The 25,443-nt window shown below is 43.5% G+C and overlaps 2 protein-coding genes across 5 annotated transcripts in view; one reads left to right on the top strand and one right to left on the bottom strand.

The window, feature by feature from the left end:
- The first annotated feature begins 5 nt into the window (after positions 1–5).
- MRPL57 (mitochondrial ribosomal protein L57) lies at positions 6–2,563 on the top strand. 3 transcript variants are annotated; one of them, XM_081198068.1, is made up of 3 exons: positions 6–127; positions 399–604; positions 2,166–2,563. In XM_081198068.1, the coding sequence occupies exon 3, from the start codon at positions 2,168–2,170 to the stop codon at positions 2,480–2,482; it is 315 nt and encodes a 104-aa protein (XP_081054194.1). In that variant the 5' UTR covers positions 6–127; positions 399–604; positions 2,166–2,167; the 3' UTR covers positions 2,483–2,563. The 3 variants fall into 3 exon arrangements, with proteins under 3 accessions (XP_081054194.1, XP_081054193.1, XP_081054195.1); XM_081198067.1 differs by having other exon boundaries at positions 14–127; positions 399–541; XM_081198069.1 differs by lacking the exon at positions 399–604 and having other exon boundaries at positions 31–127.
- Positions 2,564–10,264: 7,701 nt separating this feature from the next.
- ZDHHC20 (zDHHC palmitoyltransferase 20) overlaps positions 10,265–25,443 on the bottom strand; it is a 45,209-nt gene continuing 30,030 nt past the window's right edge. Inside the window, exons 7-14 of one of the 2 annotated variants that reach the window (XM_081197995.1) lie at positions 25,050–25,170; positions 21,491–21,526; positions 20,377–20,509; positions 19,060–19,186; positions 16,382–16,471; positions 15,449–15,564; positions 15,110–15,191; positions 10,265–14,335 (exon numbers count right to left, since the gene is read on the bottom strand). In XM_081197995.1, the coding sequence (XP_081054121.1) occupies positions 15,154–15,191; positions 15,449–15,564; positions 16,382–16,471; positions 19,060–19,186; positions 20,377–20,509; positions 21,491–21,526; positions 25,050–25,170 (661 nt within the window). In that variant the 3' untranslated portion in view covers positions 10,265–14,335; positions 15,110–15,153. The remainder of the gene's footprint in view (positions 14,336–15,109; positions 15,192–15,448; positions 15,565–16,381; positions 16,472–19,059; positions 19,187–20,376; positions 20,510–21,490; positions 21,527–25,049; positions 25,171–25,443) is intronic. The other variant, XM_081197996.1, reaches the window with a different exon arrangement.

The following is a 25,443-nucleotide window of genomic DNA, read 5'->3' as shown; positions in this document are numbered from 1 at the left end:
ACCTGGGGAGGGAGGGAGGGAGGTCTCCTTACTCTCGCGAGAGTTTTGAGGCTGAAGCACGGACGAACCTTTCGGGCGGCGCCATTTTGTTTTCCCTGCCGAGGTGTGACGGGCGGACCTGTGACCGGTGAGTTGAAGGGGAGCAGCGGGAAAGGGGTTGCGGGGACGGGCGGGCAGAGCGGAGGGGCGGTGAAGCAGGTGGGAGGAGGCGGGGGGAAAGGGTTTCCCTCTAAACCGGCGGCAAGAGGAAGCGGGCGGGACACCGAGAAGCTGCCCAAGGTGGCTGGTAGGCATTGATAGAATTGCAGTGGAAGGAGGCAGGGGCTAGTTGCCATCTCATCCCGGGATGGAAGCACTTCAGACGTGTCCGATCTGCTGGTTTTTCTTCTTGTTACTAGAGCTCCCAAGATTTACCAGCCGAAGCCCAGGCGCAAAAAAGCAAACGCGTAGCATTAAAGCAGAGGACGCACCTTAAGCAGCAGAGGCGTTGTTTTCCGCTGCTGGAACTGAACTCGGGTCACAGTCCTTTCACACGCTCCAGGTGAGCCTCCAGGGAAGTGTCGCCGTAGGGGGTGGGGATCCTCTGGCCCTCAAGGACGTCCAGGTTTGTCCATGGGGCCATTTCCCTCCCCCCATCATGCACACCTTGCTGATCACCTGATATCATTGGTGGCATCAGGCGATGGGCAAGGGAACAGGGTCAACACAGAAAGCAGGATTTCATTCCCCATGAGTGGGTGGAGGTGGGGAGCCAAAGCAGCTCACATGCTTCTTCCAGCATGTAGAGTGTGGGGAGTTTCAAACAACGCTTTTGAGATGTAGGGCAACCTCCACACTTGCCTTACAGCAAGAAATGGGAGTGTGGGGGTTGCCTTGCTTCTCAAAAGTGTTGTTTGAATAAACCACCTCTAAATTTCCAGGACTAGGAATTTCAGCAGTGTGAGAGGTTTGCAGCGCTGTGCATTTCAGAGTTTACTTTCTACAACTTGCAGGTGGTAGAGGGCTTCCCTAGGCTTCCTGTGAGATATAGGGACAGGGCTTTATCGGTGGTGGTCCTACACTTTAGAACTACATCCCCAGGGTACAATCCCTCACTGCTGGTGGTCTTTAAAATAAATATTTCTTCTGGGGTTTTTTGTGTGTCTGATTTGCTGAGTTGTGCTGTACGGTACTTGAAAAAAACTATTTAGATGCTGCTGCGTTTTTGTTATTTTATTTCATGCATTTAGAGTAACGTAAGCCGCTTTGTGCCCTGAAAATGGAGTTAAGAATAGTTTAATTGACAAGAGCAATCAGTAATAGAAAGTGTGGTGATCTTTGGTACAGGAAGAGACGGGTTTCAACTGAGTGACTATTTTCATCTGTGGATACTTTGCGGGGGGGTTATATTATACAGTGGTACCTCGGGTTAAGTACTTAATTCGTTCCGGAGGTCCGTTCTTAACCTGAAACTGTTCTTAACCTGAAGCACCGCTTTAGCTAATGGGGCCTCCTGCTGCTGCCGTGCCGCCGGAGCACGATCTCTGTTCCCGAGGTACTATTTCTGGGTTAGCGGAGTCTGTAACCTGAAGCATATGTAACTCAAGGTACCACTGTACTCCTGTGTCTCTTCACATGAATCTGAGATCTCCTGGAGATTTCATGATTCTTTTTTCTCACAAAATTTCCAGGAACTTGGACTGTCTGCAAGAGCCTCCTGGAGCCCAGGAAGCAAGGCAGAGAGCTTAAAACTAAGCTGTCTTTCTTCACAGTCAAGATTGCTCATATGAGGGTGCTTCAAGTATAGGAGTTTTTGCATATGAGGTGCTACCCCAAGAATGTAATCCCTGCTCAGTGTAGCCTCACTTGGATTTTCCGTTAACTGAAGGGAATCAAGGGAAGGGAAGGGAAGGGTGCCTTTGTGGGAATCAAAAGCTGCACCATTCTGTCCTCTACTTACACATTATCAAAAATCAGGAGAAAGACCCCTGCAGCCTCTGACACACGGATGATTGCCAAAAATCCTATATGAGATAGGTGTACACATTGATGTCTCAAGCTAGAAGTGAGCTTCTCTAATTCATCATAGCCATGGGTTCTAGCTGCTAACTATAAATAATATTACCTCTTGTATTTGATTGAAGAATATTCAAGTAATTAATGTTAAACCTCCTTTGCTGTTAAAGGTATGTTTCTGACCATAGCACGGCTTCGAAACCGCATTCCTGGGAGTCAGTGGATTGGTAAACACAGACGGCCGAGGTTCGTTACAGAGATAATGAAACAGGGTATCATTAAGAGGCTGGAAAGGGAAGCTGAAAATGAATATTGGCTGAGCCGGCCATACATGACAAAAGACCAGGAGTATCGCCACAATGCAGAACGCAGACGTTTATGGCGGGAAAGAGCAATAGCTGCAGAAAAAGCTAAGTTTCCAGAGCATAAGTATGCTACAGAACATCTGGGTCACCTTAATGTGACCAAGAAATGGACAGAAGCTTGAAAAACTGGACTGCTTGCAATTGCTGACAGTGGCAACCACCAGTTATGCAACAAGGCCTGTAAATAAATGTATTACTCTTCAGCTCTCAGTCTCAGTGCTCATTCCAAGTTACAGGTGTTCTTTTTCTTCCAAACTTTGGTAATGCTATTCTGTCTAGAAAGGATCACCCTCTCTCCTCAAGTTGTGCCTGCAAAAGTTTCTCGTAATAATCTGATGTTCAATCCAAAGTAATGTCCAGTTATTCGTTCCTTCTAGGTGTTATTTTCCCAGTGTTAAATCCAGGCATCTCAGTTTCATTCCTTTCCCTTCCCATCCTAGAAGTCCAAAAGAGGTTCTCCAATTATTATTAAAAGTAAGAGTCGGCCTTAATCTTCCTCCGGTCCACCCTCACAACTTTACCACCAGATTTTAAAAGACAGTTCAGTCCTTTATTCTTTATTCCTCATGAATTTCTTTACTGTATTTATATGACAATGTCCACAATTAATCACAAGTAGACATTAATTCGCACTCCCCCAAAAGTTCCTGTATCTTCCAATTCCATTTCCTGTTGCCATGGTCTTCAGTCCTTGCCATTTTTTTCTTTCAATTTCCTGTATTTCCATTCTTTTTTCCCCAAAAGTATTGCAGGAAGCATGATCACTTTATCTTCTGAGATGATTCCAAGTTATACACAGAGTCCTCCTTCCATGAATTCCATCGCCTTCCAGCATTACATTTGTTGCACTCCTTCCAGCATCAGCAATAAACCATCCTCTAGGGCCGACAAATGATCCTTGATAATTTTTCCCAGGAGCTGTGACTTTTCAGCAATCTGTGTAAAACCTTCCTCCTGATGTAGCAAACCATCTCCAGTATTTTTCCCCAGGAGCTGTAATTCCACACCCACCTCCACTTTACTCAGTGATTTGCCCATTATCATTTTCTGCATCTCCCATTTTTAATTGCTTTCTCTGTTGATCAAATAATTTTTGAAAACCTGCCACAGTTAATAGATTATTTCTTAACATACTTGCAATCTTGGGTGCTGCTAGTAGTACAGTCCTAACCACATCTTTAGCATTCCATTCTTCCTACTGCGAGCGCAGCAGCAACCATTAATTTTCATTACTGTCAATGCAATCACTTGTGAAACGGAGGATCAAAGATATAACAGCACAAGAACATAGACACTTCTTAGAGATTCTCTTCTCTGTTATAAGCAGGTGCATGTTATAAACAGCTGTATACTTTCCTTGAAACAAACTAGATACTTCCTGAAAAAAAACAATTTTGCCTTCAGTCTTTCAATGACTTCTCTTCTAATGGCAGCTTTAGGGTCGTATTTCAAATTGACATTTTTACTGACAAAGTAGTTTCTTTAATTTCTTTACTGATTTATAGTAGTTTCAGATATACCGTATTTTTCGCTCTATAACACGCACCCGACCATAACACGCACATAGTTTTTACAGGAGGGAAATCCGTAGTATGCCACCCGTAGGCATTCCCTCCATAACACGCACAGACATTTCCCCTTACTTTCTAGGAGGAAAAAAGTGAGTGTTATGGTGCAAAAAATACGGTAACTAAAGAAAGGAGGTATGGTTATGTCTTTTCCTAGAAGATTGACCTCCAGAGATCTTTAGCAGTGCCTGGGCAATGTTGTCGTTTTCCCCACTCCTGGTCACTCACCCGTCCAATAGGATTTCTCGATCCCACATCAGCAAGCAATCCATCAAGAACATCCAGGAATTAATCCAAATGTTGTCTCTGTTCAGCAGAGACAAAAATGACACATAATCCTCCACCGTTAGTTACCACTTAATTACATCTTTGGGGAGCTCCCGAGAGAGGTGACTAACCTGCGACAGCTCCTTCCCCGGAAGTGTATCTTGAGAGTGTTTGTTTATTTTAGCTTTGTCATGTTGTGTGTCCTCAGTGGTAGCATGCTTTCTAGCAGCAACCTGTCAGGGACAGAGGTAGGCAACAGTGATCCATGCTTTGGGCTGGGACACTTCCATCTCAAGTATAGTGTCAATGGGACCTGTGAAATGTATCCTGTCCTAATTTGTTAGCCCTTACTAGCTAACATTTCCAGGTGTGAGGGTTTGATTAGCTGCTTGTGCGTGAAAACGTGCTCCCTCAGAGTTTGTGCGCCCCCACAAACCTCCGTGTGTGACGGAGCTCCTCAGACATGTCTGCTCTAGTCACTAGTAGAGTCCGACAGTGGCTGTCTGCGGAAGCGTTTCCAACAAAGAAGTTCCTTAACGGAAACGCGTCTCCTGGACTCACGGCGTGACAGTTTCCTGCGAGGTATGGGTCTCCCTATGGGAGACTCCGATACCTCCCCACTGTTCTCGCTGGAAGTCTCCCTGAGCCCTCCCTCCTGCTCGCATTCCCTCAGAGACCCACTCCTCCCCCTGCTGGTCCCTGCTTCAGCAGTTGAGTCTCTTTCATCCTGCCTAAGTCCCTCCACCACCTGATGCTCTGATGGCAGTTCCCTGACATCCACCTCCCCTCCAGGGCCCCCCTCACCCCCTCCCAATTCCTCCCCCCTGGGAGGTGAAGGGCTAAAACCCCGAAACGAATCTTCCTCATCTTCTGACGTCTCGAACAATTCTCTCCATCGATCGTCGTCCTGGCCAGCTGAATCCTCCTGCTCTTCAGAATCTGGGAACCCCTCCAACTCCTCTTCCTCGTCGGTGGTGGCAAAGTATTCCCTTCGGAACCTCGCTACAGGCTGAGGTTTACGTGGGAACCTCTGATGAAAAGTCTCTATTAAAACCTCGTCATTGACATCCTCTGCCCTAACCCAGGTGTTTTCCGACTCCGGTTCCCCTTCCCACATTACCAAATACTCTACTTGATCTCCCTTCCACCTGGAATCGAGGATCTCCGCTACATGGTAGCTGTGTTCCTTCTCCTCCATTGCTGGTCCCCTAGTGACCCTCCCCTCACTGTCTCCTCTATACGGTGACAGCAACGACCTGTGAAAAACTGGGTGCAGCTTCATGTGGTTCGGTAACCGGAGCCTGAAAGCCACTGGATTGACCTGCTGTATGACTTCAAACGGACCCAGCCTTTTGGGTCTTAATTTCTTACAACCTCCTTTGAATGGCAACCCTTGGGTTGACAGCCACACCTGGTCCCCCACCCTGATGCTTTCACCTTCCCTTCTGTTTTTGTCTGCTTGCCTCTTATATTCCTCCTTAGCCCTGTTTAAGTTGAGTTGGAGCTGGCGATGGATCGCTTCCATTTCTTCCACGAACTGTTCTGCAGCTGGAACGCTCCAGTTCTCCCCCTCCCCCCCTGGGAAGGCTCTGGGATGGCACCCGTGATTAGCCAAAAAGGGGCTCATCCCCGTGGACACGTTCTCTGCATTGTTGTAGGCAAATTCTGCCAACGCCAGCTTCTCCACCCAATCATTCTCTCTGTCATTAACATAACACCTCAAATATTGTTGGAGAACCCCATTTGCTCTTTCCGCCTGCCCGTTGGTTTCAGGATGACGGGCCGTCGAGAAATTAACCTCTACCTGCAGTAAGCTCATGAGCTTCCTCCAGAACCTGGAAGTAAATTGTTTCCCTCGGTCTGAAACCACCCTCAAGGGGGCGCCATGCAACCTAAACACATTCTCTACAAACAATTTGGCGGTTTCTTCTGCTGTAACCGCATGTGAGCAGGCTATGAAGTGGGCCATTTTAGTTAACAGGTCTACTACAACCATGATGGCTGTTTTCCCTCTAGACCTTGGCAGATCAGTCATGAAATCTATTGCCACTGCTTCCCACGGTCTCTCAGGTGTGGGCAGTGGTTCTAATAAACCAGCCGGCGCCTGCCTCTCCCCCTTGGCTCTTTGGCATTGTTCACACCCTCTCACATACTCCCGCACATCTTCCCTGACCTTGGGCCACCAAAATTCCCTGGTAACCAGCCACATGGTTTTGTGTTGCCCAAAGTGCCCTGCTGTGGGGCTATCGTGCAGCTGCTTGAGTACTTTCTCCCTCAATTCCCCTTCAGGTATATATAACGCTCCCTTATAATACAATGCCCCATTTCTCTCCTCAAAACCACCGGGTTTGTCTTCCTCCCCTCTGAGATCCCTGAGTTTCCCCTGGGCGTATGCATCCTGCACCGTACCCTCTACCAATTCCCTTTGCCCCACCAAAGTCGCCCCACACACCCAGCGGTCCTCTGGAATGATATGGGTTTCTTCGGGTGCTCCCTCCCCCTCCAAATATTCAGGTTTGCGTGAGAGAGCGTCCGCCCTAACATTCTCTGGGCCTGGCACATAACAAATCTCAAAGTTAAATTTGGAGAACTCTTGGGCCCATCTCAACTGCCTTTGGTTGAGCACTCGTGCCGTTCTCCAGTACTCTAGATTTTTATGGTCCGTGCACACTTGCACTTTATGTTGTGCACCAACTAGCAGATGCCTCCATCTCCGGAACGCCTCATGAATAGCAAGCAGTTCTCGGTCGTACACCGTGTAGTTCCTCTCGGATTTGTTCAGCTTCCGCGAGAAGAAGGCACACGGACGCCACTCCGACTCCTCCTTCCCCGGCTGCAGAAGAAGCACCGCCCCTATGGCTCTGTCAGATGCGTCTGTTTCAACCCTTAGCTTCTTTCGTAAATCCACATGCAGAAGTTGTTCTTCAGAGGCGAAGGCCCTTTTCAGTTCCTCAAACGCTCGCTCCGCCTCCGCCGTCCATACAAACTTCTTCTTACTGCTGAGACAGTCAGTGATGGGCGCCGTCAGATGGGCGAAGTTGCGGATGAACTTACGATAAAAGTTTCCAAACCCTAGGAACCTCTGCACATCCTTCTTGGTTTTGGGTGTTTTCCATTCCAGCACTGCCTGTACCTTGCCGGGATCCATGGCCAATCCCTTGTCTGACAGGCGGTACCCCAGGAATTCCACCTCCTTGGTATGGAACCGACACTTCTCCAGTTTGACCCACAGCCTGTTGGCTTGCAGTCTGCTCAACACTTCTCTGACGTCTCTCACATGTTGCTCCTCATTCTCAGAATACACCAACACATCATCTAGAAAGGCAACGCAATTCTTGTAGAGCAAAGGGCCCAGCACGTGGTTCATAAAAGATTGAAAACACGCGGAGCCTGCTTGTAATCCAAATGGCATAACGAGGTATTCAAACGCCCCCAAAGGGGTAAACATGGTGGTTTTCCATTCATCCCCTTTCCTTATGCGTATCAGGTTGTACGCCCCCCTTAGATCCAGCTTTGTGAAAATCTTTCCCTTCCTCACCATGGTCAAAATATCATCAATTCTGGGCATAGGGAACGCCACCGGTTCAGTCACTGCATTCAGCCGCCTAAAATCACATACAAGTCTCGGCTTGTCCGCATTTTTTTTGTCCACAAAGAACACCGGGCTCCCCCCTGCTGCTTTGGACTCTCTGATGAAGCCTCTCTTCAGGTTCTTGTCAATGAACCCTCGCAACTCCTGCATTTCCCTGTCTGACATGGCATACAACTTGCCCACGGGAAGCTGTGCTCCAGGGAGTAAATTGATCTGACAATCAAAGGGTCTATGAGGTGGTAGTTGGTCAGCTTCCTTCTCGCTGAACACGTCGCTGAGATCTGCATACTGTGGTGGTACCTTCACCTTCCCCATTACTTCAGTCCCTGCTAGGGTGGCTTGGGCCCCTACTGAACCCTTCTCCCCTTTGCAGTGTTCTAGGCAATGTGCTGAACCAAAGGACACCACTCTTTGATGCCAGCCAACCAGCGGATCATGTAGAGCTAGCCAGCTCATTCCCAAAATAATGGGAGCGCCTCCCAGGGTGGCCACATTAAACGCTATCAGTTCTGTGTGCCTTGCCACCCTCATTATCATTGGGACAGTCTGCAAGCGGACTCCTCCTCCCAACAACTCCCTGCCATCAATCGTGGTCACCTGCAGGGGGTTGCTTAAAGGGATGGTCTGTATCTGGTGTTCAGCAGCAAACTCCTTGCTCATAAAATTGCAGGAGCTGCCTGAGTCCAATAGCGCCTTTATTTTTAGGGGGTGCCCATTCTGCAGCTCTAGCGACACTTCAATCACTAGAGCAGGTCGAGGAGCTTCTGGCACGGGCACTTTCACTGCTCTTTGGCCTGGCTGCAGTGCCCCAATTGTGGCAACCAGGCGTTGGCTTTTACCTGCTCCGCTCCCCCTTCTTCTCCCCCCTCAACAGCTCCCACCATCCCTTGCCATTCCTTCCTCTGGGGGCAGACTCTGGCAAAGTGGCCTGGCTGTTGGCAGAGATAGCATTTCCGGGGGCCCTTTCCCTCCTTCTTAGCTCCCTCGCTGGTTTTTGAAAATGCGCGCGCGCGCGCTGTTCCGATTTCCATCGGCTCTGCCGGCGGGAAAGCTGGCTCAGGAATGTCTGGAATGCGGAACTCCTTCCAACGTTCCCCTCTCCCTTCCCGCCTCTCCAAGGCTCTTGCCTCCTGCCGCGCTCCTATGGTCAGCGCAGATTTGGTCAGCTGATCCATAGACTCCGCCCTGGGGCTCCGTGCCAGCTCGTCTTTCACCCCCGAAGAAAGACCTTCTTCAAATAGCATTTGAACGGGTGCCGCCGATAAATCCCAACTCAGTCTGTGAATCAGCATGGTAAACTCAGTCCAATATTCACGGACAGATCGACTCCCCTGCTTACAAGCCATTAGCTGTCTGCGCACCACCCCTTCCTCAATATCGCTGGAAAACATGATATCCATTGCACGAAAGAACTTCATTGTGTCCTTTAGTATGTCATTGTGCGTTGCCATTAGGGGTCGAACCCAGTCTCTAGCCCCTTTCTCAAGATGCCCAATTACAAAAGCAACTCGCGATTCCTCATCAGGGAACTCATCGAACTGCACATTAAGGGCATATTGCATCTCTGTCCTAAAAGCATGGTAGTCCTTGGGGTCCCCCCCAAATTTCTGCACCAATCCTGGTACCTTTCTGGGGAATTGAGTGGCTCTCCCCTTCTTGTCTGCATCCTGAGCCCTTCTCTCCTCCAGCCTCGCCGTCTGCAGGGCCAGTTGAACCTCCAACGCTCGGTATCTATCTTCCAAGCTTGGACCAGCTCCAGCCCCTGCTCCTCCGGTTCCGGTTGGTTCGCTCATGATGCCTTCTCTTGCACAGGCAGCGTACAATGACTGTCGGACTGCTGTGAGGGTTTGATTAGCTGCTTGTGCGTGAAAACGTGCTCCCTCAGAGTTTGTGCGCCCCCACAAACCTCCGTGTGTGACGGAGCTCCTCAGACATGTCTGCTCTAGTCACTAGTAGAGTCCGACAGTGGCTGTCTGCGGAAGCGTTTCCAACAAAGAAGTTCCTTAACGGAAACGCGTCTCCTGGACTCACGGCGTGACAGTTTCCTGCGAGGTATGGGTCTCCCTATGGGAGACTCCGATACCTCCCCACTGTTCTCGCTGGAAGTCTCCCTGAGCCCTCCCTCCTGCTCGCATTCCCTCAGAGACCCACTCCTCCCCCTGCTGGTCCCTGCTTCAGCAGTTGAGTCTCTTTCATCCTGCCTAAGTCCCTCCACCACCTGATGCTCTGATGGCAGTTCCCTGACACCAGGCAAAATAGAGCCAAGTGTGGGGACCCAAAATGGAGGTGAACTCTGGCAACATCTGCCCACTGTTATCTTTATTTAATTGGCCTGACACATGAGAGATAGCCCCAACTAACTTTTAAAGCCCCTCTTCCCAAGTGATGTCCCCACGCATTTATACCCACACATAAAAGAGAATTGAAATTGTATCTTCATCACTTGCACCAATTAGAAATGCATTTCACAAGTTAGCTCATTTTTTCAACGTATTTATTTAGTTTCTTTTGCATTCAGTGTGTCATAATCCATTTTAATGTATCATCACTTTGGCAAAGAAGGGTTTAAAGATTATGCTTTTTCCCTTAAAAGGAGCTATGCTTAAGATATTAATGGAAGTCTGCACTTTGATATATAAAATACTCAACATGATTTAAAATTATTGGTGAAAAATACACATGAAAATATTACAAGGTGCAGATAAAAACATGAAAATTTCAGGCAAAATGATCTGTATTCTTTTATATATAATTTATTTATAAAAGTCTGTTTAAAAAGTCACTTTAAAGTATTAATGGCAATGCTTTCTTTGTGCATAGGAATATTCCTATCTGCAACATAAAAAACAGATGCATTATTCACATTATATATCCTCTAAATAACCTCATACCAATTTAAATTTGAGTATTTGCAAGCTTACTTAGTTACAGTGGATATACCTTTATTTAAGTAAAAACCTTGCATACACCTTTGTCATAAATACAGGGCAATGTATTTGACATACCTACTGGTAAACACATAGGTTGTGGCAGCCCTAGACATAAACTAAGGATGTCACTCTTATGGCCTTGTAATTTACACACGAGGGCAGAAGAAATGAAGACACAGTGGAGAGATGCTCTCTGTTTTGCATTATGGTCTGCAATTCTAAACCATGTATTTATATGTCATCTCTGCAGAAACCCATAGGACTTCCTGGTAAATGCATTTAGGAATGAAGGAAAAATCTGCATTCCTTAAACCACTTTATATAAAATTTTCCTGGTAGAATCCCAGAATTCTGGGACTACTTGGGAATTGCAACATAATGTAACTTGTACATTTGATGGTGTTTACAATTTCTGGGTACTAAGAAAAAGGTTCTGATGCTGTCCTAACTTGACCCAAGTTATGAGTCAGTCATATCCCTGTTGGATGATCTTCTACAACTCAACTTCACTTATTGTTCTGTAAATGTGGACAGACATTTTCTACCATTTGCAAGATTCAAGTTAAGATCTGGAGAATACATATTGAATATTAAGACTGAGTTAAAGCATAAGTTTCCAACACAGAGCCAAGAGATGTATTGCTAAGTAACCAGGAGCTAACATCACATTCTGTTTTAGGGTTGGCATCTTATTAAAAATAAAGATGATGTTTGGAACTTGATTGACTCTAGTAGTAGATACCAATTGTTAAGGCATTATTCTACCAGAAAAAAGAGTGGTTGGTAAAAGAAAAAAGTGCTGCTGTTTTAAAAAACAACAACTTCACGCCAAATCTGTAACATAAAATTGAACTCATAAAAGTGGCCAGCAAGCAACGCCAGATTGTGCTAGAATCAGAACTCAGTGACTAGGAAGGGGAGCTTCTTGAAACAGGAATGTGTCTGCTAGGGAATGCAAACTGTATTTACTAGCATTAAAAATTACATTGATTCTTAAATGTGACCTGCTGATGCGAGGTCATTTACTAGCAAAATGCTTTCATAAGGCATTGGAATTAAAACGAAACTGTTTACAAACTATATTCTTTGGTATAATTTCTCAATACTGGTCAAGATAGCTTACACATTAAACAATGGATATCATGAAGAAGAGTTCTTCTGGAACATTTTCAAAGTGGTTTAAGGACTGCAAATCAATAAAGTATTAAATATTGACAATTATTACCCCAATAGTGAAAAAAGGGAATGCATTAACAGCAATGTGTGGACTTCTAACATTCACATTAAGTGCAGATGGGCCTTAATTCCTATGTACACTCTACAAAGAGAACCCTGTTACCCATTTTACGTACTCTACATATATGACATACTATAAGAAATGTGCTGCTATAGTTGACCTAACTGGTAAACGCAACCCATAAATTTATGGCCTGGCTCCCAAGATATACTTGATTCCATTCTATCCTTTCCTGAAGCTGTTAAGAGTCAAAGCGCAGGTACTATATGATGAATGGGACAAGCAAGGCAGAGCATGGCACCTCTGCCCACTTGCGTCAACACTGAAGGGGCTGTCCATCTGCTATAGTGCCTAGCTAGTGCAAGAAGTTGTGGGACCATCCTGTGGACTGGCTGGGACATAAGAAGACAAAAAAACAAACCTGCCTCCGTTCATCCCCACCTGACCTGGAGAAGCTATATGCAAGGTGCTGTTGTGCCACATAAAGCTTATTTCCCCCATGTGCTCTGAAGCACTGGTGGCAACTGCTATTTCAGAGCAGGAGTTGGGGTGAAATCCCACTACCTTGAGTATGGAGAGTGAGGTTAGCAGTTGCACTGAAAGCCCTGAGCTTGATTTATGCATTTTGCACAGGAAGGGTGTAGGATCCAGCTCTTGATTTTGGGTTGGTCACAAAGACAGCACAAACCATTTTAGCTTTTCCTTCATTTTGTAAACTAAGCTAAGAGATCTAAGAAGATCCTAAACTATTTTACAAACTACAAAATTTATTTTCAATATAACTCCCCCCACCCAACTATCGCCATGTTTCCTAAGATTTGCAAAGTGGATCCCGGTTTTTCCACTTGTATCATACATGGGATAATTTATATAAAAGGGGTTTGGGAAGAATTTAATATTTTTATGGAGCTAACGAACTATGAGCAGCTTGGACACAATTTATGATAGGGAATTAAAAGGTACACATCAAGGTAGAATAATGGGGTAGTCTAACACCATACAGTGAGCCAAGACGGAACTTCGTGGCTACAATGGTCTCCTCCTTAAAGAGTATTGAAAGCCAGAATTCTGCTTAAAGAGCTGGGCGGCTGGAGATGAGGATTCTTCTGAGTCAAGCATCGAGTACTGTGCTGCCTCTTGTGAACTGATAATAAAGATTAAGCCCCCACAGTAGTTTGTAGAATTACTTGCTCAGAAAAAGATTTGTGTCTTAAAAGGTTAGGCCTTGTATTCAGGGTCAGTGAGACTGTGGGAGGGAGAGATGCCAAAGCAGGGATAACTAGAAAACAAACCCTCTTTCTCCCTTGGGTGCATTCTTCCACATCTTACTCGAGGAATTTTGCTAGTAAAAATCCCTGTGAAATCCAGTCCCGTAAAGTACAGTACATATTTGTTTCTTTTCTCTTAAAAAAGAAATGGATGATCTCTGGAGCTGGGCTGAAAGAAGATGGATAGATCAATTGGGATCTTTATGCTGGGATTATCAGTCAAAAAGTTTTGAAAGTAATATTCAGGTAAACATCTGGGGGGGGGAGGAAGGAGAGGAATTCACTTTACTGAATTATATTGTTGATATGGCTTAATAAGACAAATTCTAGAAATTAAACTATTGGCACTTTAAAGAAACAGAAAGTCAAGGAAACTTTATTCTCCCTAACTAATGTACCATGTTGCCAGTGGGCCCTTATTTCTGAAAAAAATGAAAAATAATGCAATGGAAAAACCTTGCTTGTCTGATGTTGTATTGCAACAAAGCAAGCCTGTAGGAAGAGAACTTCAATATCAGAGAGGACTAAAAGGCCAGAGTCTTGGGTTGGCTGTTTAGCAACACCTACCAATACCACTGGTTATCTGATAATGGTAGTGGAGAAAGCAAAAATGCATCATGCTGCAAGTCCACCAGATAGTGCTTTGAGACACATAATCGTACTGTGCGGTTTCAATGGCCATACTCTATGATTGTTTCACACTTTCCTCCCCTGCCCCATCTTTCTTCCATAGACTTGCTATGGAAGAAACTCCCGTATGACACCGGCATGGCATTTCTCACACCAACTTTGCAGAATTAGTTTCCTCCACTGCGGTGCAGCCAAAATGCATAGTTTCTGCACTTCTAAGAGTCTTGCATACTCTCATATCCTTCCAGGGTATTTCAGGATTTGGCCCTTGTAGTGGCTTACGTCCATGTTGCAAAAATGCACATCAAGAATCTTAAGGCATCAAACTTTCTGCTATGCAACAGTGCTCATAAGCATCCACTGGATACCGTCAAGGATTTTGTTTTTTCATATCCTGCTAACATGCTGGCACTGTTCCATTGATATATCAGTGTCTTCCATACAAAATTAAGTAATATCCAAGCACAAATGTAGTGTAGAAACCTATACGGAAAACAAATTACATTAGTGTAATGCTGCATAAAGACAGAGATAGAAAAAAGACAAGGCTACCTACTCCATATTTCGATCTATGTCACTTCCTTGCATGACTTACTGCTTACGAAGGGCTTCCCCCAAAATGACTGAATCCCACCTGGGGTCTCTGTGCTGCCACCTGCGTTCCACTCATACAACTTCTATCAGCTTGGTCTTGGGATGCTGGCAACTGCACTGTAAACACATTTCTATCCAAACAGGAATTGGCTTCTGCTCTGTGAAATCTGCCTGCTGCTTTAAATCTGCTTTGGAAATAGATTTGCGGTATCTCAAATTAGCCTATAGAAAACTCATCCCCTAATCGCAGACACAAGGGAACTGATCGTGGCTACTCCACACTGAAGAAATACTGTTCTGATGCTTATCACCACCGTTTTCCAACGTATTCATTGCTGGAATTCTATAACTCAAAGCAGGTGCCAGGTCTTAGATCTGTTCAGATTAAAGCCATGCTCAGCATGACTGACAGCAGATGATGCATTCTGGACAGAGGAAAATCATTCAAACATATGTATCAAACCACAGATTGCAATATTTTCAAGTCCTTAATTGCTGTGTTTCTGCCTTCACTTTTAAGACTAGGCTTTATATTTCTGATGCATCACCCATGCTCCATTTTCCTTTTTTTAAAAAAAGAAGGCTTTCAAAACGAAAAGAATCTTATTTCACAGCCTTACAAGGTCACAATAAATCACTATTTCTGAGCGGAAGTTATCTTACCATCTTTTCCTCTCCACTGAGAGGGATGGACACTGAAGCCAAGATCAGCTCTCCAATGAAACTATAATATGCTTTTTTACACCTTTAAAAAATAAAACAAAACATAATGATAAAGGTACATATTTTAGAGATTTTACATGATGGAAATATTTTTTGGGGGGAGCAGCATTAAGCTAGTATCTGACCTCTTTATTTGTATTAATCTGTAAAAGACAAACTTGTCCATTTTTAAATTCAGTTACTCTCCAGTGTCTCTCTCTCTCTCTCTTTCGTTTAATCAGAATGCTGAAATTCTGTTCTATAACAAGTGATTATAATTAATCAGTTAACATTCAGTACCTGATTTAACATTTTCATCTTCTGAATTGGTTTCCACCCACTGGTTTTCACTGGCCAGCAATCGATTTTGGGACTCGCTTAGTGGCCTAACAGGAAATGGCTGACTGGGACCCGAGCTGAAAAGAAGAACTGCTATCAGAAGCTGGAGTTCATGCACCAAAGGACGTTAAATTCTTAAATGCTATTCTGGAGACCAACACAATATCAATTAATATTGCTCAGTTCAGACATAACTGGCATGAGCTTCAGGCTTGCCTGCTGTCCTCTCCCCTTCATGCATGATGGGAGATTTAAGGCACCCATTCCTAGTAAGAAAGAAACTCTGCTAACCAGGAAAAGAGGCTTTAAATGTCCTCCCCTCAAGTGCAAAGGGGAGGGTTGGATTGTTCAAGCCTATAACAAGAAACAATAGTTTGTGGTTATATGATCTAAACTGGCACAATCTCTCTCAAGGGCTACTCCGAATGCCTGGCATACAACAGAAAGGATGCACAGGGAATTAATTGGTGAGAACAGTGAGCTTGTAAGAGAGGTAAGGCTGAAAGCTCCATATGGCAGGTCAGGATGAAGGCAGGAAAAATTGAGGCTTAGAAAGCTCAATTTTAAACGGACAAGGTGTCCATAACTAAGCTTGCACTATAAATATTGTCAAACATAAAGAACTTCCCATTAAAAAGAAATAAACTTTCCAGCCTAACTCACTTTGAAGCCAAACAGTATCAAAGGACGTTTAGAGTGGGGGAGTAAAAAAGGAGGCTAAGACCTGATGAGCAATGGGTCAAAAGCAGAGGCAGGGAAAAGATTAGACTACAAAGAGGACTGTTCACATTTGGCCACAGCTGTGGTCTTCAATATGCATTTTTCCTTGCTTTGTAAAAATGATACACGTAAGATAAAAGGAAACAAGACACAAGTGAAAGAAAAACCACACACCTTTTAGCAGGATCATTTTGGCTTGAGACAGTAAGCTGCTCTGGATCCATAATCACCAAGCGTGTTGGAAAGTTACAGCCATCCCCTAAACTGAAGAATAAAACAGACATGACATCTAACTAGCGTGCTATTAAAAACTAACACTAATGGATACACTGGGTTTAAAACAGTTATATGAAGTGGCACATTTGAGTGACTCAGTAAATGTAGACAGTACATTGCCCTGTTCAAACAATGGAATGTTCTGGTTGGTATAGCAGATGGTTAAGTAACTTTTAAACACTGCAACCTCCACTACAAATAATGCAGGAAATGACTTATTTCAGAGCTGCAGGTAATTTGCATGTTTATTTATTTAGTATAAACACCATGGAAGCATATATGTACTTGTTCAACAAAGTTTGTCTCCAAAATCAAAAAAAGGCTTGTGCTCCACTGGAACAAAACACCTATGTGAGCTTGACCATAGGAAATTTAAGACTTAAAAGAATGTGTATTATCAGTAAATTACAAGCAGTCTGTTTAACCTCAAGAGTTCACCGGAGTGTTTTTGAATGTCTCAGTTTGAACTGAAATCCCATTTTCTTGTGGTTTCTCTTAAATTTCTAAAACATGGGGCGTTAGCTATTACTGTAGAAATTGTACCTGGCTGCTGACCTCACAAAGCAAGGCAGTCTTTTTAAATACAAAGTTCTTACAAAGGTCTGAGCGACCTATATTCCTTGACAGTATGTTATTTCTGCATGTTCAAGGTTACAGCTATTAGTATGTGGAAGGCAACTAAAACAGACCCTTTAAAGTGTTGTCCTAATGCCGGGAATACTAACAGTAGGACTTGGCAAAGATGCCACTTTTAAAAAAAGGACAGTTGTACAAATGATCTGCAAATATCCACAGATAAGAACTAATGACAACCAACTATTTTGACTCTGCTTTATTTTTTAAAGTCATAGAAATACTTTGATATGGTTCCATTTGTATTTAACTTGAACCATAAATGTATGAAACCCAATCCTATTGAATATTACTTAGGAGGTATATCTTAATACTACTACTAATAATAATTTATTATTTATACCCCACCCATTTGACTGGGTTTCCCCAGCCACTGGGCTGCTTCCAACAAAATATTAAAAACACAACAAAATTGTCAGAGCTGCTTGAAGATCCTAGCTCACAGAGGATCACGCTAGCCAGCGATCATTAAGTAAAAGTCTTTATTGAATTGCAGTTTCCATTCTCACGCTGCTGCGCGCAACTCTACGTCTAGTAGCTAGATCGGCGAAGCTCCGTCTGAGTCTCCGCCCCTTGTGCACCAACTTAATATCCTATCCCTGCTCCACCTTTTCCGCCTGACTGTTCTCCTCTGGGTCCCTCTGCCCCCCGGGGTTTCTTCCTTCCGGGATTCTTCTGACGCTGACCCGGACCCTCCTGCCTCCTTGCGCCGGGCTTTAGGACCTGGTTCCCTTTCCGGGCTGCTTACTGCGCCGCCTTCCTCTGCATTTGAACTTGGCGCGCGCGCCCAACCTTCCACTTTCCTCTTAACCGTTTCTTCGCTCCCCGATGGAGGTGTGGCCACTCCTGACTCATGCCCTCCCTCCTGTGGTGAGCTGCCAGCGCTTGCCCCCTGGCTCCCTTCTTCTTCCCTGCTCCCTGGCGGTGACGCTGGTCCCGATTTCCAACTGCTCTCCCCTGAGTCCCCTCTGGCTCTATCTTCCTGGGGTGCCCCCCTAGACTCCCCCCTTGCCCTGGCCACTGGTGCTCCTTTCTGTGAATCCTCTGATTCACTGGAAAGACTAGGAGATCTCGGGTCGTCGTCATCACTCATCTTTTCTTCTGCCTCCTCCCCTTCGCTCTCTGTTTCCTCCCTTGGCCTTGCCTCTGCTCCTAAATCCCTGACAAAAATCATGACAAATAAAGTTTGCTCCCAGGCAAGCATGCACAAGACTTACAAACAGTTATGTAGAATAAAAGAGGTGTCTACTGCAAAGTTCTGAAAACGTTTGTCAACAACAGATGTTACAATGGAGAAAACAAAAATCACTGTCTAGAATACAGAGGAATTAAAAGTAAAAACTGGTATGTAGTACAGTGGCACGGTCCTGAAGAAAAAGCTTTTTACAGTCATACCTTGGGTTGAATGTGCTTCGAGTTGAGCGTGTTTGAGTTGCACTCCGCAGCAACCCGGAAGTAACGGAGCGCGTTACTTCCGGGTTTCGCCGCTCGCGCATGTGCAGATGCTCAAAATGACGCCATGCGCGGAAGCGGCATAACGCGCCCCATGCACGCGCAGATGTGCCGTTGCGGCTTACGTTGTGTTCAGGATGCGAACGGGGCTCCAGAACGGATCCCATTCGTATCCCAAGGTACCACTGTATATGTAAATACGGAATATTTTAAATAATTCGTCTAAAATACCCAGTACAGAAGAAGGACCTCACAATATAGAGGATTGAACATGCAACCTCCCAGGCTACATTATGCACAGAAATAATTTTTAAAATAATGCAGTTTAGGTCTTAGCAGACATTATTTAGTTAGGACATAGGTATGTTCATTGTTCAGGAAATATACAAGTTACAATTTTAGCAGTATTGCTAGTTTCACTAAATCACCAAACTCTAGATTTTACTCTAATAACTTTTAAAAGTAGAAGAATAAAATTTAAATAAGAATACCTTGTAAAAATTGGTAGCAACCAGTACTTCTTCTCATCTCCAAAAACCTCTCTCAAGTTTTTACTGCATCCGAGAGAGAAGCCATTTTTGTCAGGTCCATTTCGAAACATAGGTGCCCTGAAAGCTTCTGTATCACACACAGAAAACAAAAGTAAACAGACGTGGGAAAGAGGACAGATCTCTTAAGAATATATGAAGAGCCCTGCTGGATCAAGCCAAATGCCCACCCAGCATCTTGTTTTCACAGTGCCCAGCCAGGACCTCAGCACAACAACAGTCTCCTACTTGTGCTCCCTAGCAACTGCTATTCAGAGGCATAATTCCTCTGAGCCTGGAGGTAATATATTAAGACTAGTAATCACTGACAGCCTTACCCTCCATGTATTTGTCTAACCCTTTAAAGCCATTAAGTATCAAAAATGCAAAATGTCTACAAAATAAAAGAGTTTTTGTTGTTGTTGTTTTCATTAAAAATTGCACTCTTAAAAAATGAGCTAGAAAAACACAGACCAAATTCAACAAAAGCAGCGGCTGGAACAAATGTAGGAAGCAACTAATTAAACAGACATTTTCAGTAAAGATGTTCCATTTGGTATGGTTTAAACCAGCTCCTGGAAGTGAGAGCTGGACCATAAAGAAGGCTGATCGCAGAAGAATTGATGCTTTTGAATTATGGTGCTGGAGGAGACTCTTGAGAGTCCCATGGACTGCAAGAAGATCAAACCTTTCCATTCTTAAGGAAATCAGACCGGAGTGCTCACTGGAAGGACAGATCCTGAAGCTGAGGCTCCAATACTTTGGCCACCTCATGAGAAGGGAAGACTCCCTGGAAAAGACCCTGATGTTGGGAATGATTGAGGGCACAAGAAGGGGACGACAGAGGACGAGATGGTTGGATAGTGTTCTCGAAGCTACCAGCATGAGTCTGACCAAGTGCCTGGCATGCTCTGGTCCATGGGGTCACGAAGAGTCGACACGACTAAACAACAACAACAAAAACCCAGCTCCTGTATCTAACAACAGCCAACCTAAGATGGAAAGGAAGCATTTCAAGAAGTTAAAAGGGCCAGTAGCAGGGAACGCCGTAAGTCACTTGAAACCGATATGCTGATTGAGGGGTACAATCCTAAACTCCAGGGATTCTTAACAGAACTTACTTATGAGTATGCACAGCCATGAAACACACTAAGCAACCTTGAGCCAATAGCACATGCTCAGACTAACCTAGCTCACAGGATTAACGGTGAGGAGAAAGTAGAATAACATTGAGTTTCTTGGAATTGGAATAGATAACAATACCGCAGATTGTTTACTAACCTATTGTTGACCGGTTTTTGCCAACCAGCCAGCAGTGATAGCTGAAAAGTGACAGTATACTGATGAAGAACATGGCAGCCACAAAGAAAAGGAAGAGAACATGGAATTTTGCACGCGTGTCCAGCAGTTCATTCTGGAAGAAGAAGAAAACGGGGGGTGGGGGGGTGGGATTAGTATTTCTGTTCAACAGCTGCTCTTCTATAAAGTTGCCTCTCTGAGCTAAAGCCAGTATCATCATATCCGAACATTACTATGAGCATATTTAGCATTTTAGAAACCTAAATTATATGAAACCAATGTAGAACTGCAAGTCACAGGGCTTGCCATTATTTTGTGGCAGAGTGTACATGAGTATCACTGTAAAAGCACATTCAACATCCTTTGTTGTGCGTCCATATGATTTCTAAGTGGTGCTATACTTCCTATACAATGTTTACGTGTATTTTTCTTTACATACGTAACTTAAACTGCCTGAGGGAAGATGTAGAGTACGCCTACACACTATAAATTCAACTATAAAATCGGAAATGGGGGCAGGATGAGCCTTCCTCCCACTCATCTGAACTTAATTAGACGTTCAGTATGAAGTTAACTGAACACTGTTATTTGTAAGTAGCCACATGATCATGTGAACCAACACACACCACATACAATGTAAGCCTCTGTAAGAAGGTGAAAGTTATAGGGAATGTGCAGGGGGTTTTTTAATGATGTTTTTACATTGAGTAGAAGTGTCATTTCATGAGAAAAGGTCTCGTGTATTTTTAATTCAGTTTCAAGTTTTTCCACATATGCTCAGATTACAAAAATCTCATGAAACAATAAATAGTTTAATTGCAGCAGCTACATAGCTTGAAAAACCAATTATTTCTAAAAGATGACCTTTAAAATAGAAAGGTAAAAGTAAAATTCTCTCATCATAGATTAGCATCCATTTAAGTTACCACCAGGATTTAAGTGTACTAATTTCGTCTTCGGCTCTCCACAATAAGCTTCAATTAATTAAAAATACATAATTATACAGATAGTATTACAAAATAGTATGATAATCTTGTTTCATTATTAAAAATGAATGAGCACACCAGAACAGACTTCAGCTTAAATTGCATTTTACCTTTGGACAATTCTCAGCAGATTTCCTGCGGCAAAGCTTTGTGCAAATAAAGACAATTTATTAAATAGCTTTATCCCTTCAAGGCTGGTGTTCAGAAACAGTAAAAACGTTGTTAGAAAATTAATGGCTTATGCGTGCAGCATTCAATGGCAAGAGGCCTTAGTCTACATTCAGTGGATGAACATGTAAAGGTGAGCTTGTGTTTGCACAATGAGATTGAAGTAAAAGGTAATTTATTTTAATGGTGTGGACTCAAGGCACACCATTAAAATTAAGATTAACACATTGCTCTCTCTAATTTTCCACATTGGAAGTTCAGCCTTGAAGCCAATTGGTTTTATATAGATCCAAGAAGACTCTTGGAAGCTAATGTTCATAGTGATGTGAGGTTTGGAAATTTGTTACCCAGCTACAAATCAGAGCATTTTGAAAGCAGTGTCCTTGCCACTATTACAGAATTACAGAATGAGTTATTTGGAGACTCTCTTCAATTTATTGTATGATGCTTAGTTCTTTTTATGTAACTAAAAGTGGGTTTGGGTACAGGCAAGATACCTATCATTTTGCTTACGTATATCACTTTAATTCTAAAATCATAGCTTAAACCATTCTCAATGGATCTTTAAAAAGCCACAGATCTCCCTATGCTTTAGAGCAGTGGTTCCCAATTAGCTAAGTACTGCAGACCCCATGTTTTTGAAAATGTTGACATCTGTGTGGTAGTTTTGGTTATGTGAATGGTGCCACCATACCCTCCAACATGTCCCAGCGTAAAACTGGGATGCATGTTTTCTGGGCCATGCACCTGTGCAAGAGCACGGCACCCAAAATCGTGTGATTTTTGGGTGCTGCAATCTTGTGTGTTTTGGGGCGCAGCATGGCCGCCCCAAAACAGGATGCCCCAGACAGTTGGCAGGCATGTGCCATCGACTCCCCGGGTAAGTTATGCCAGTTGGAAACCACTGCTTTAAAATGTATCTTTATAAGAACTGATGGAGAAGTATCTTCAAAAATGTTAAAAATGAAAGCAGCATGTTTCCTTTCAAAATGTTAGTGAGCTAAAACTCACATATCTGGAAAACGGAGGAAATCAAGAATATCTAGTAGTCTCTTGAAAAAATAATGGGAGTCACACACACGCACAGAGAGAGAGAGAGAGACCAGGAACAGAATGTGTTTAGGAAAATTTTTAATGTTTGATGTTGTATTGTGTTTTTAATATTCTGTTGGGAGCCACCCAGAGTGGCTGGGAAAACCCAGTCAGATGGGCAGGGTATAAATATTATTATTATTATTAATTAAACACATATTTAGATTAACCAGTTCCAGTATCTCAGAGCCACTGACTGATATTACATTATCACATGAAATAACATTACGATTCTATCTGCCTATTACCAATAACTGCCCAGAGACACTTGTCTCCTTATTTGTACCGTATGTATTGCTATATATAATTCTTTTTCTAATATCTTTTGGTAACTTTCACTACAGTTACTGAAAACAGTAGCTGTGGGTATGTTTAACCTGGAAAAGAGAAGACTGAGGGGTGATATGATAGCCATCTTCAGATATCTCAAGGGCTGTCACATGGAAGAAGGAACAAGCGGGTTTTCTCCTGCTCTGGAGGGCAGGACTCAAACCAATGGCTTAAAGTTACAAGAAAGGAGATTCAGACTAAATACAGTATCAGGGAAAACATTCTGACAGCAAGAGCTGTCTCCCATGAGAGGTTGTGGACTCTTCTTCCTTGAATGTTTTTAAGCAGATGTTGGATGGCCATCTCTCATGGATGCTTTAGCTGAGATTCCTGCATTGGGGGCGGGGGGGTTGGACCAGCTGACCCACGGGGTCCCTTCCAGCTCTACAATTATGATTCTATAATAGATAATTGGTAAACCCAGAAAGTGTATGTGGTGCCAAGCACAGGATTTTGGATGCATCCCATCACGTTTAAAGCACTGGGTGAGGACGCACAGGACATCTGCTGTGAATGTTGAAGGTTCCAAGTACAGTCCTTATCATTGTCAGGCAGGCCTGGGAGAGACTCCTATCTAAAACCCTGGAGACCCACTGCTAGTCAGTGTAGACCAGTGATGGCCAAACTTGGCCCTCCAGCTTTTTTTGGGACTACAACTCCCATCATCCCTTGCTAACAGTGGTCAGGGATGATGGGAATTGTAGTCCCTAAACAGCTGGAGGCCAAGTTTGGCCATCACTGGTGTAGACGATACTGAGCTTGATGAACCAGTGGTTGGATTTGATATAAAGTAGCTTCCCATGTTTCAGGCAGAAAGCTCACAGGATGGCGTTTGCCAAGTCTATCTCAGTTCAGATGTATTTAGCTCAGCTTAAAGAAATACGAGTGAGTCTTGCATGCATGCACACCACTGTTTCCTTCTCAGGAGGTTGCAATAAGCCTCCAGTTAACCACCGTTTCCCCCATTATCTTCAAACCTAGAAACGGTGGTTTTCAAATTAGAAAAAAGTTAGGATCTTAAACCACCATTTAAAGTTGATCTAAGATCCTGGCCTGTTCTGAAACTGATAACCACAGTTTCCCAAATCAGATGTAATGGGAAACAAGGAAGAAGAGGAGGAGGAGGAGGAGGAGGAGTTTGGACTTAATATCCCACTTTATCACTACCCTAAGGAGTCTCAAAACGGCTAACAATCTCCTTTGCATGGCTAAATAAAGCCTTTTGTGGCACAGTGGATCAGTGCGTCTGGCTGTTAACCAGAAGGCTGGTGGTTTGAGGCTGTGGGCAGGATTCATGCATGGCAGGGCATTGGACTAAACAACTCTCAGGGTCCCTTCCAACTCTACAATTCTATGATTCTATAAGGCCCATATTTCTCTATGCTTAATCAACCTTCAGAAGAGTGTCTTTATCCTCACAAGAGAAGATCTCATGGAATATTAAGAGAGAGAATTTACTCTGAGCCGGTCAAAGATTTCCCTTTTCTACTTGTGATACATGCACACACAAACTGTTTCCTGAAATCAAAACTGACTTCTTTAATGTAAGAAGTTATCTCATTAAATAAGAAGCTCTCTTATATTCCATGTTCTTCAGAAGCACAACGGTGCAAGTCCACAGCCATTGGCAACATGAGGCATTTTTGGCTTCTTGTGGCACAAACCTCAGTGGTCTACAGCCTTCATAATATTGTATTTTCAGGTAGTGATTTAATATGAAGTAAATAATGCTACTCAATCAGAGTAGTGAAGAACATTATTTTGGAATTAGATGAGGGCAATGTTGACATTTCCCGAGCTAATAAATGTCATATGAACATGTGGTCTCTTAAAACATGCAGAGCAAAAACTGTCCCAGAGTTTTCCAGCTCTAGTGAATCTGAAAAAACACACATTATTAAATAAATAAATTTAGATTAACTATCGGTAGGTTTTTATTCCTTCAGCCGCTTCAAACTGATGATGGTTATATGTGGTATGTCAACAATAAATGCATGATGTTTAAACACACAGAGACAGACAGCTAAATAGACAGATAAAATATCTAAGATATGATTTTTTTTTAAAAAAACCACTTACTGTCCAAAACTTTATGAAATACTGCAGCACTGTAGAGGCAACAAAAAGACAATACAGGAGGGAATAAAATAAAAACAGGAGGAAAAACTTGTAGTTTGAAAATCCCACGCAGTTATTCACCCTAGAAAAGAAAAGAGAAACTGCTAAATAAACCTGGAAGAATGGCAGGCAGTAAAAGGGTCTATCTTTTAGGTTTGCCATTGCAAGCAGAATTAGGCAAACTGTTTTCTGGAAGTAACTTAAATGCCTAAAGTAAAAGGTTTCCCTTTAGGTCAGGAGAGTTTGCTCTCTTTTACAATGCATAACACTTGAAATTGATTTTTAAAAACCATCCCTTAATCAATTAAAAATGACTGAAATGTTGCTTATTAACTATGCAAACATGAATACAATT

Source organism: Podarcis bocagei, assembly GCF_964188305.1.
Source record: "Podarcis bocagei genome assembly, chromosome: 6".
NCBI classification, from domain to species: domain Eukaryota; kingdom Metazoa; phylum Chordata; class Lepidosauria; order Squamata; family Lacertidae; genus Podarcis; species Podarcis bocagei.
This window is presented reverse-complemented; position numbering and strand designations above follow the sequence as displayed.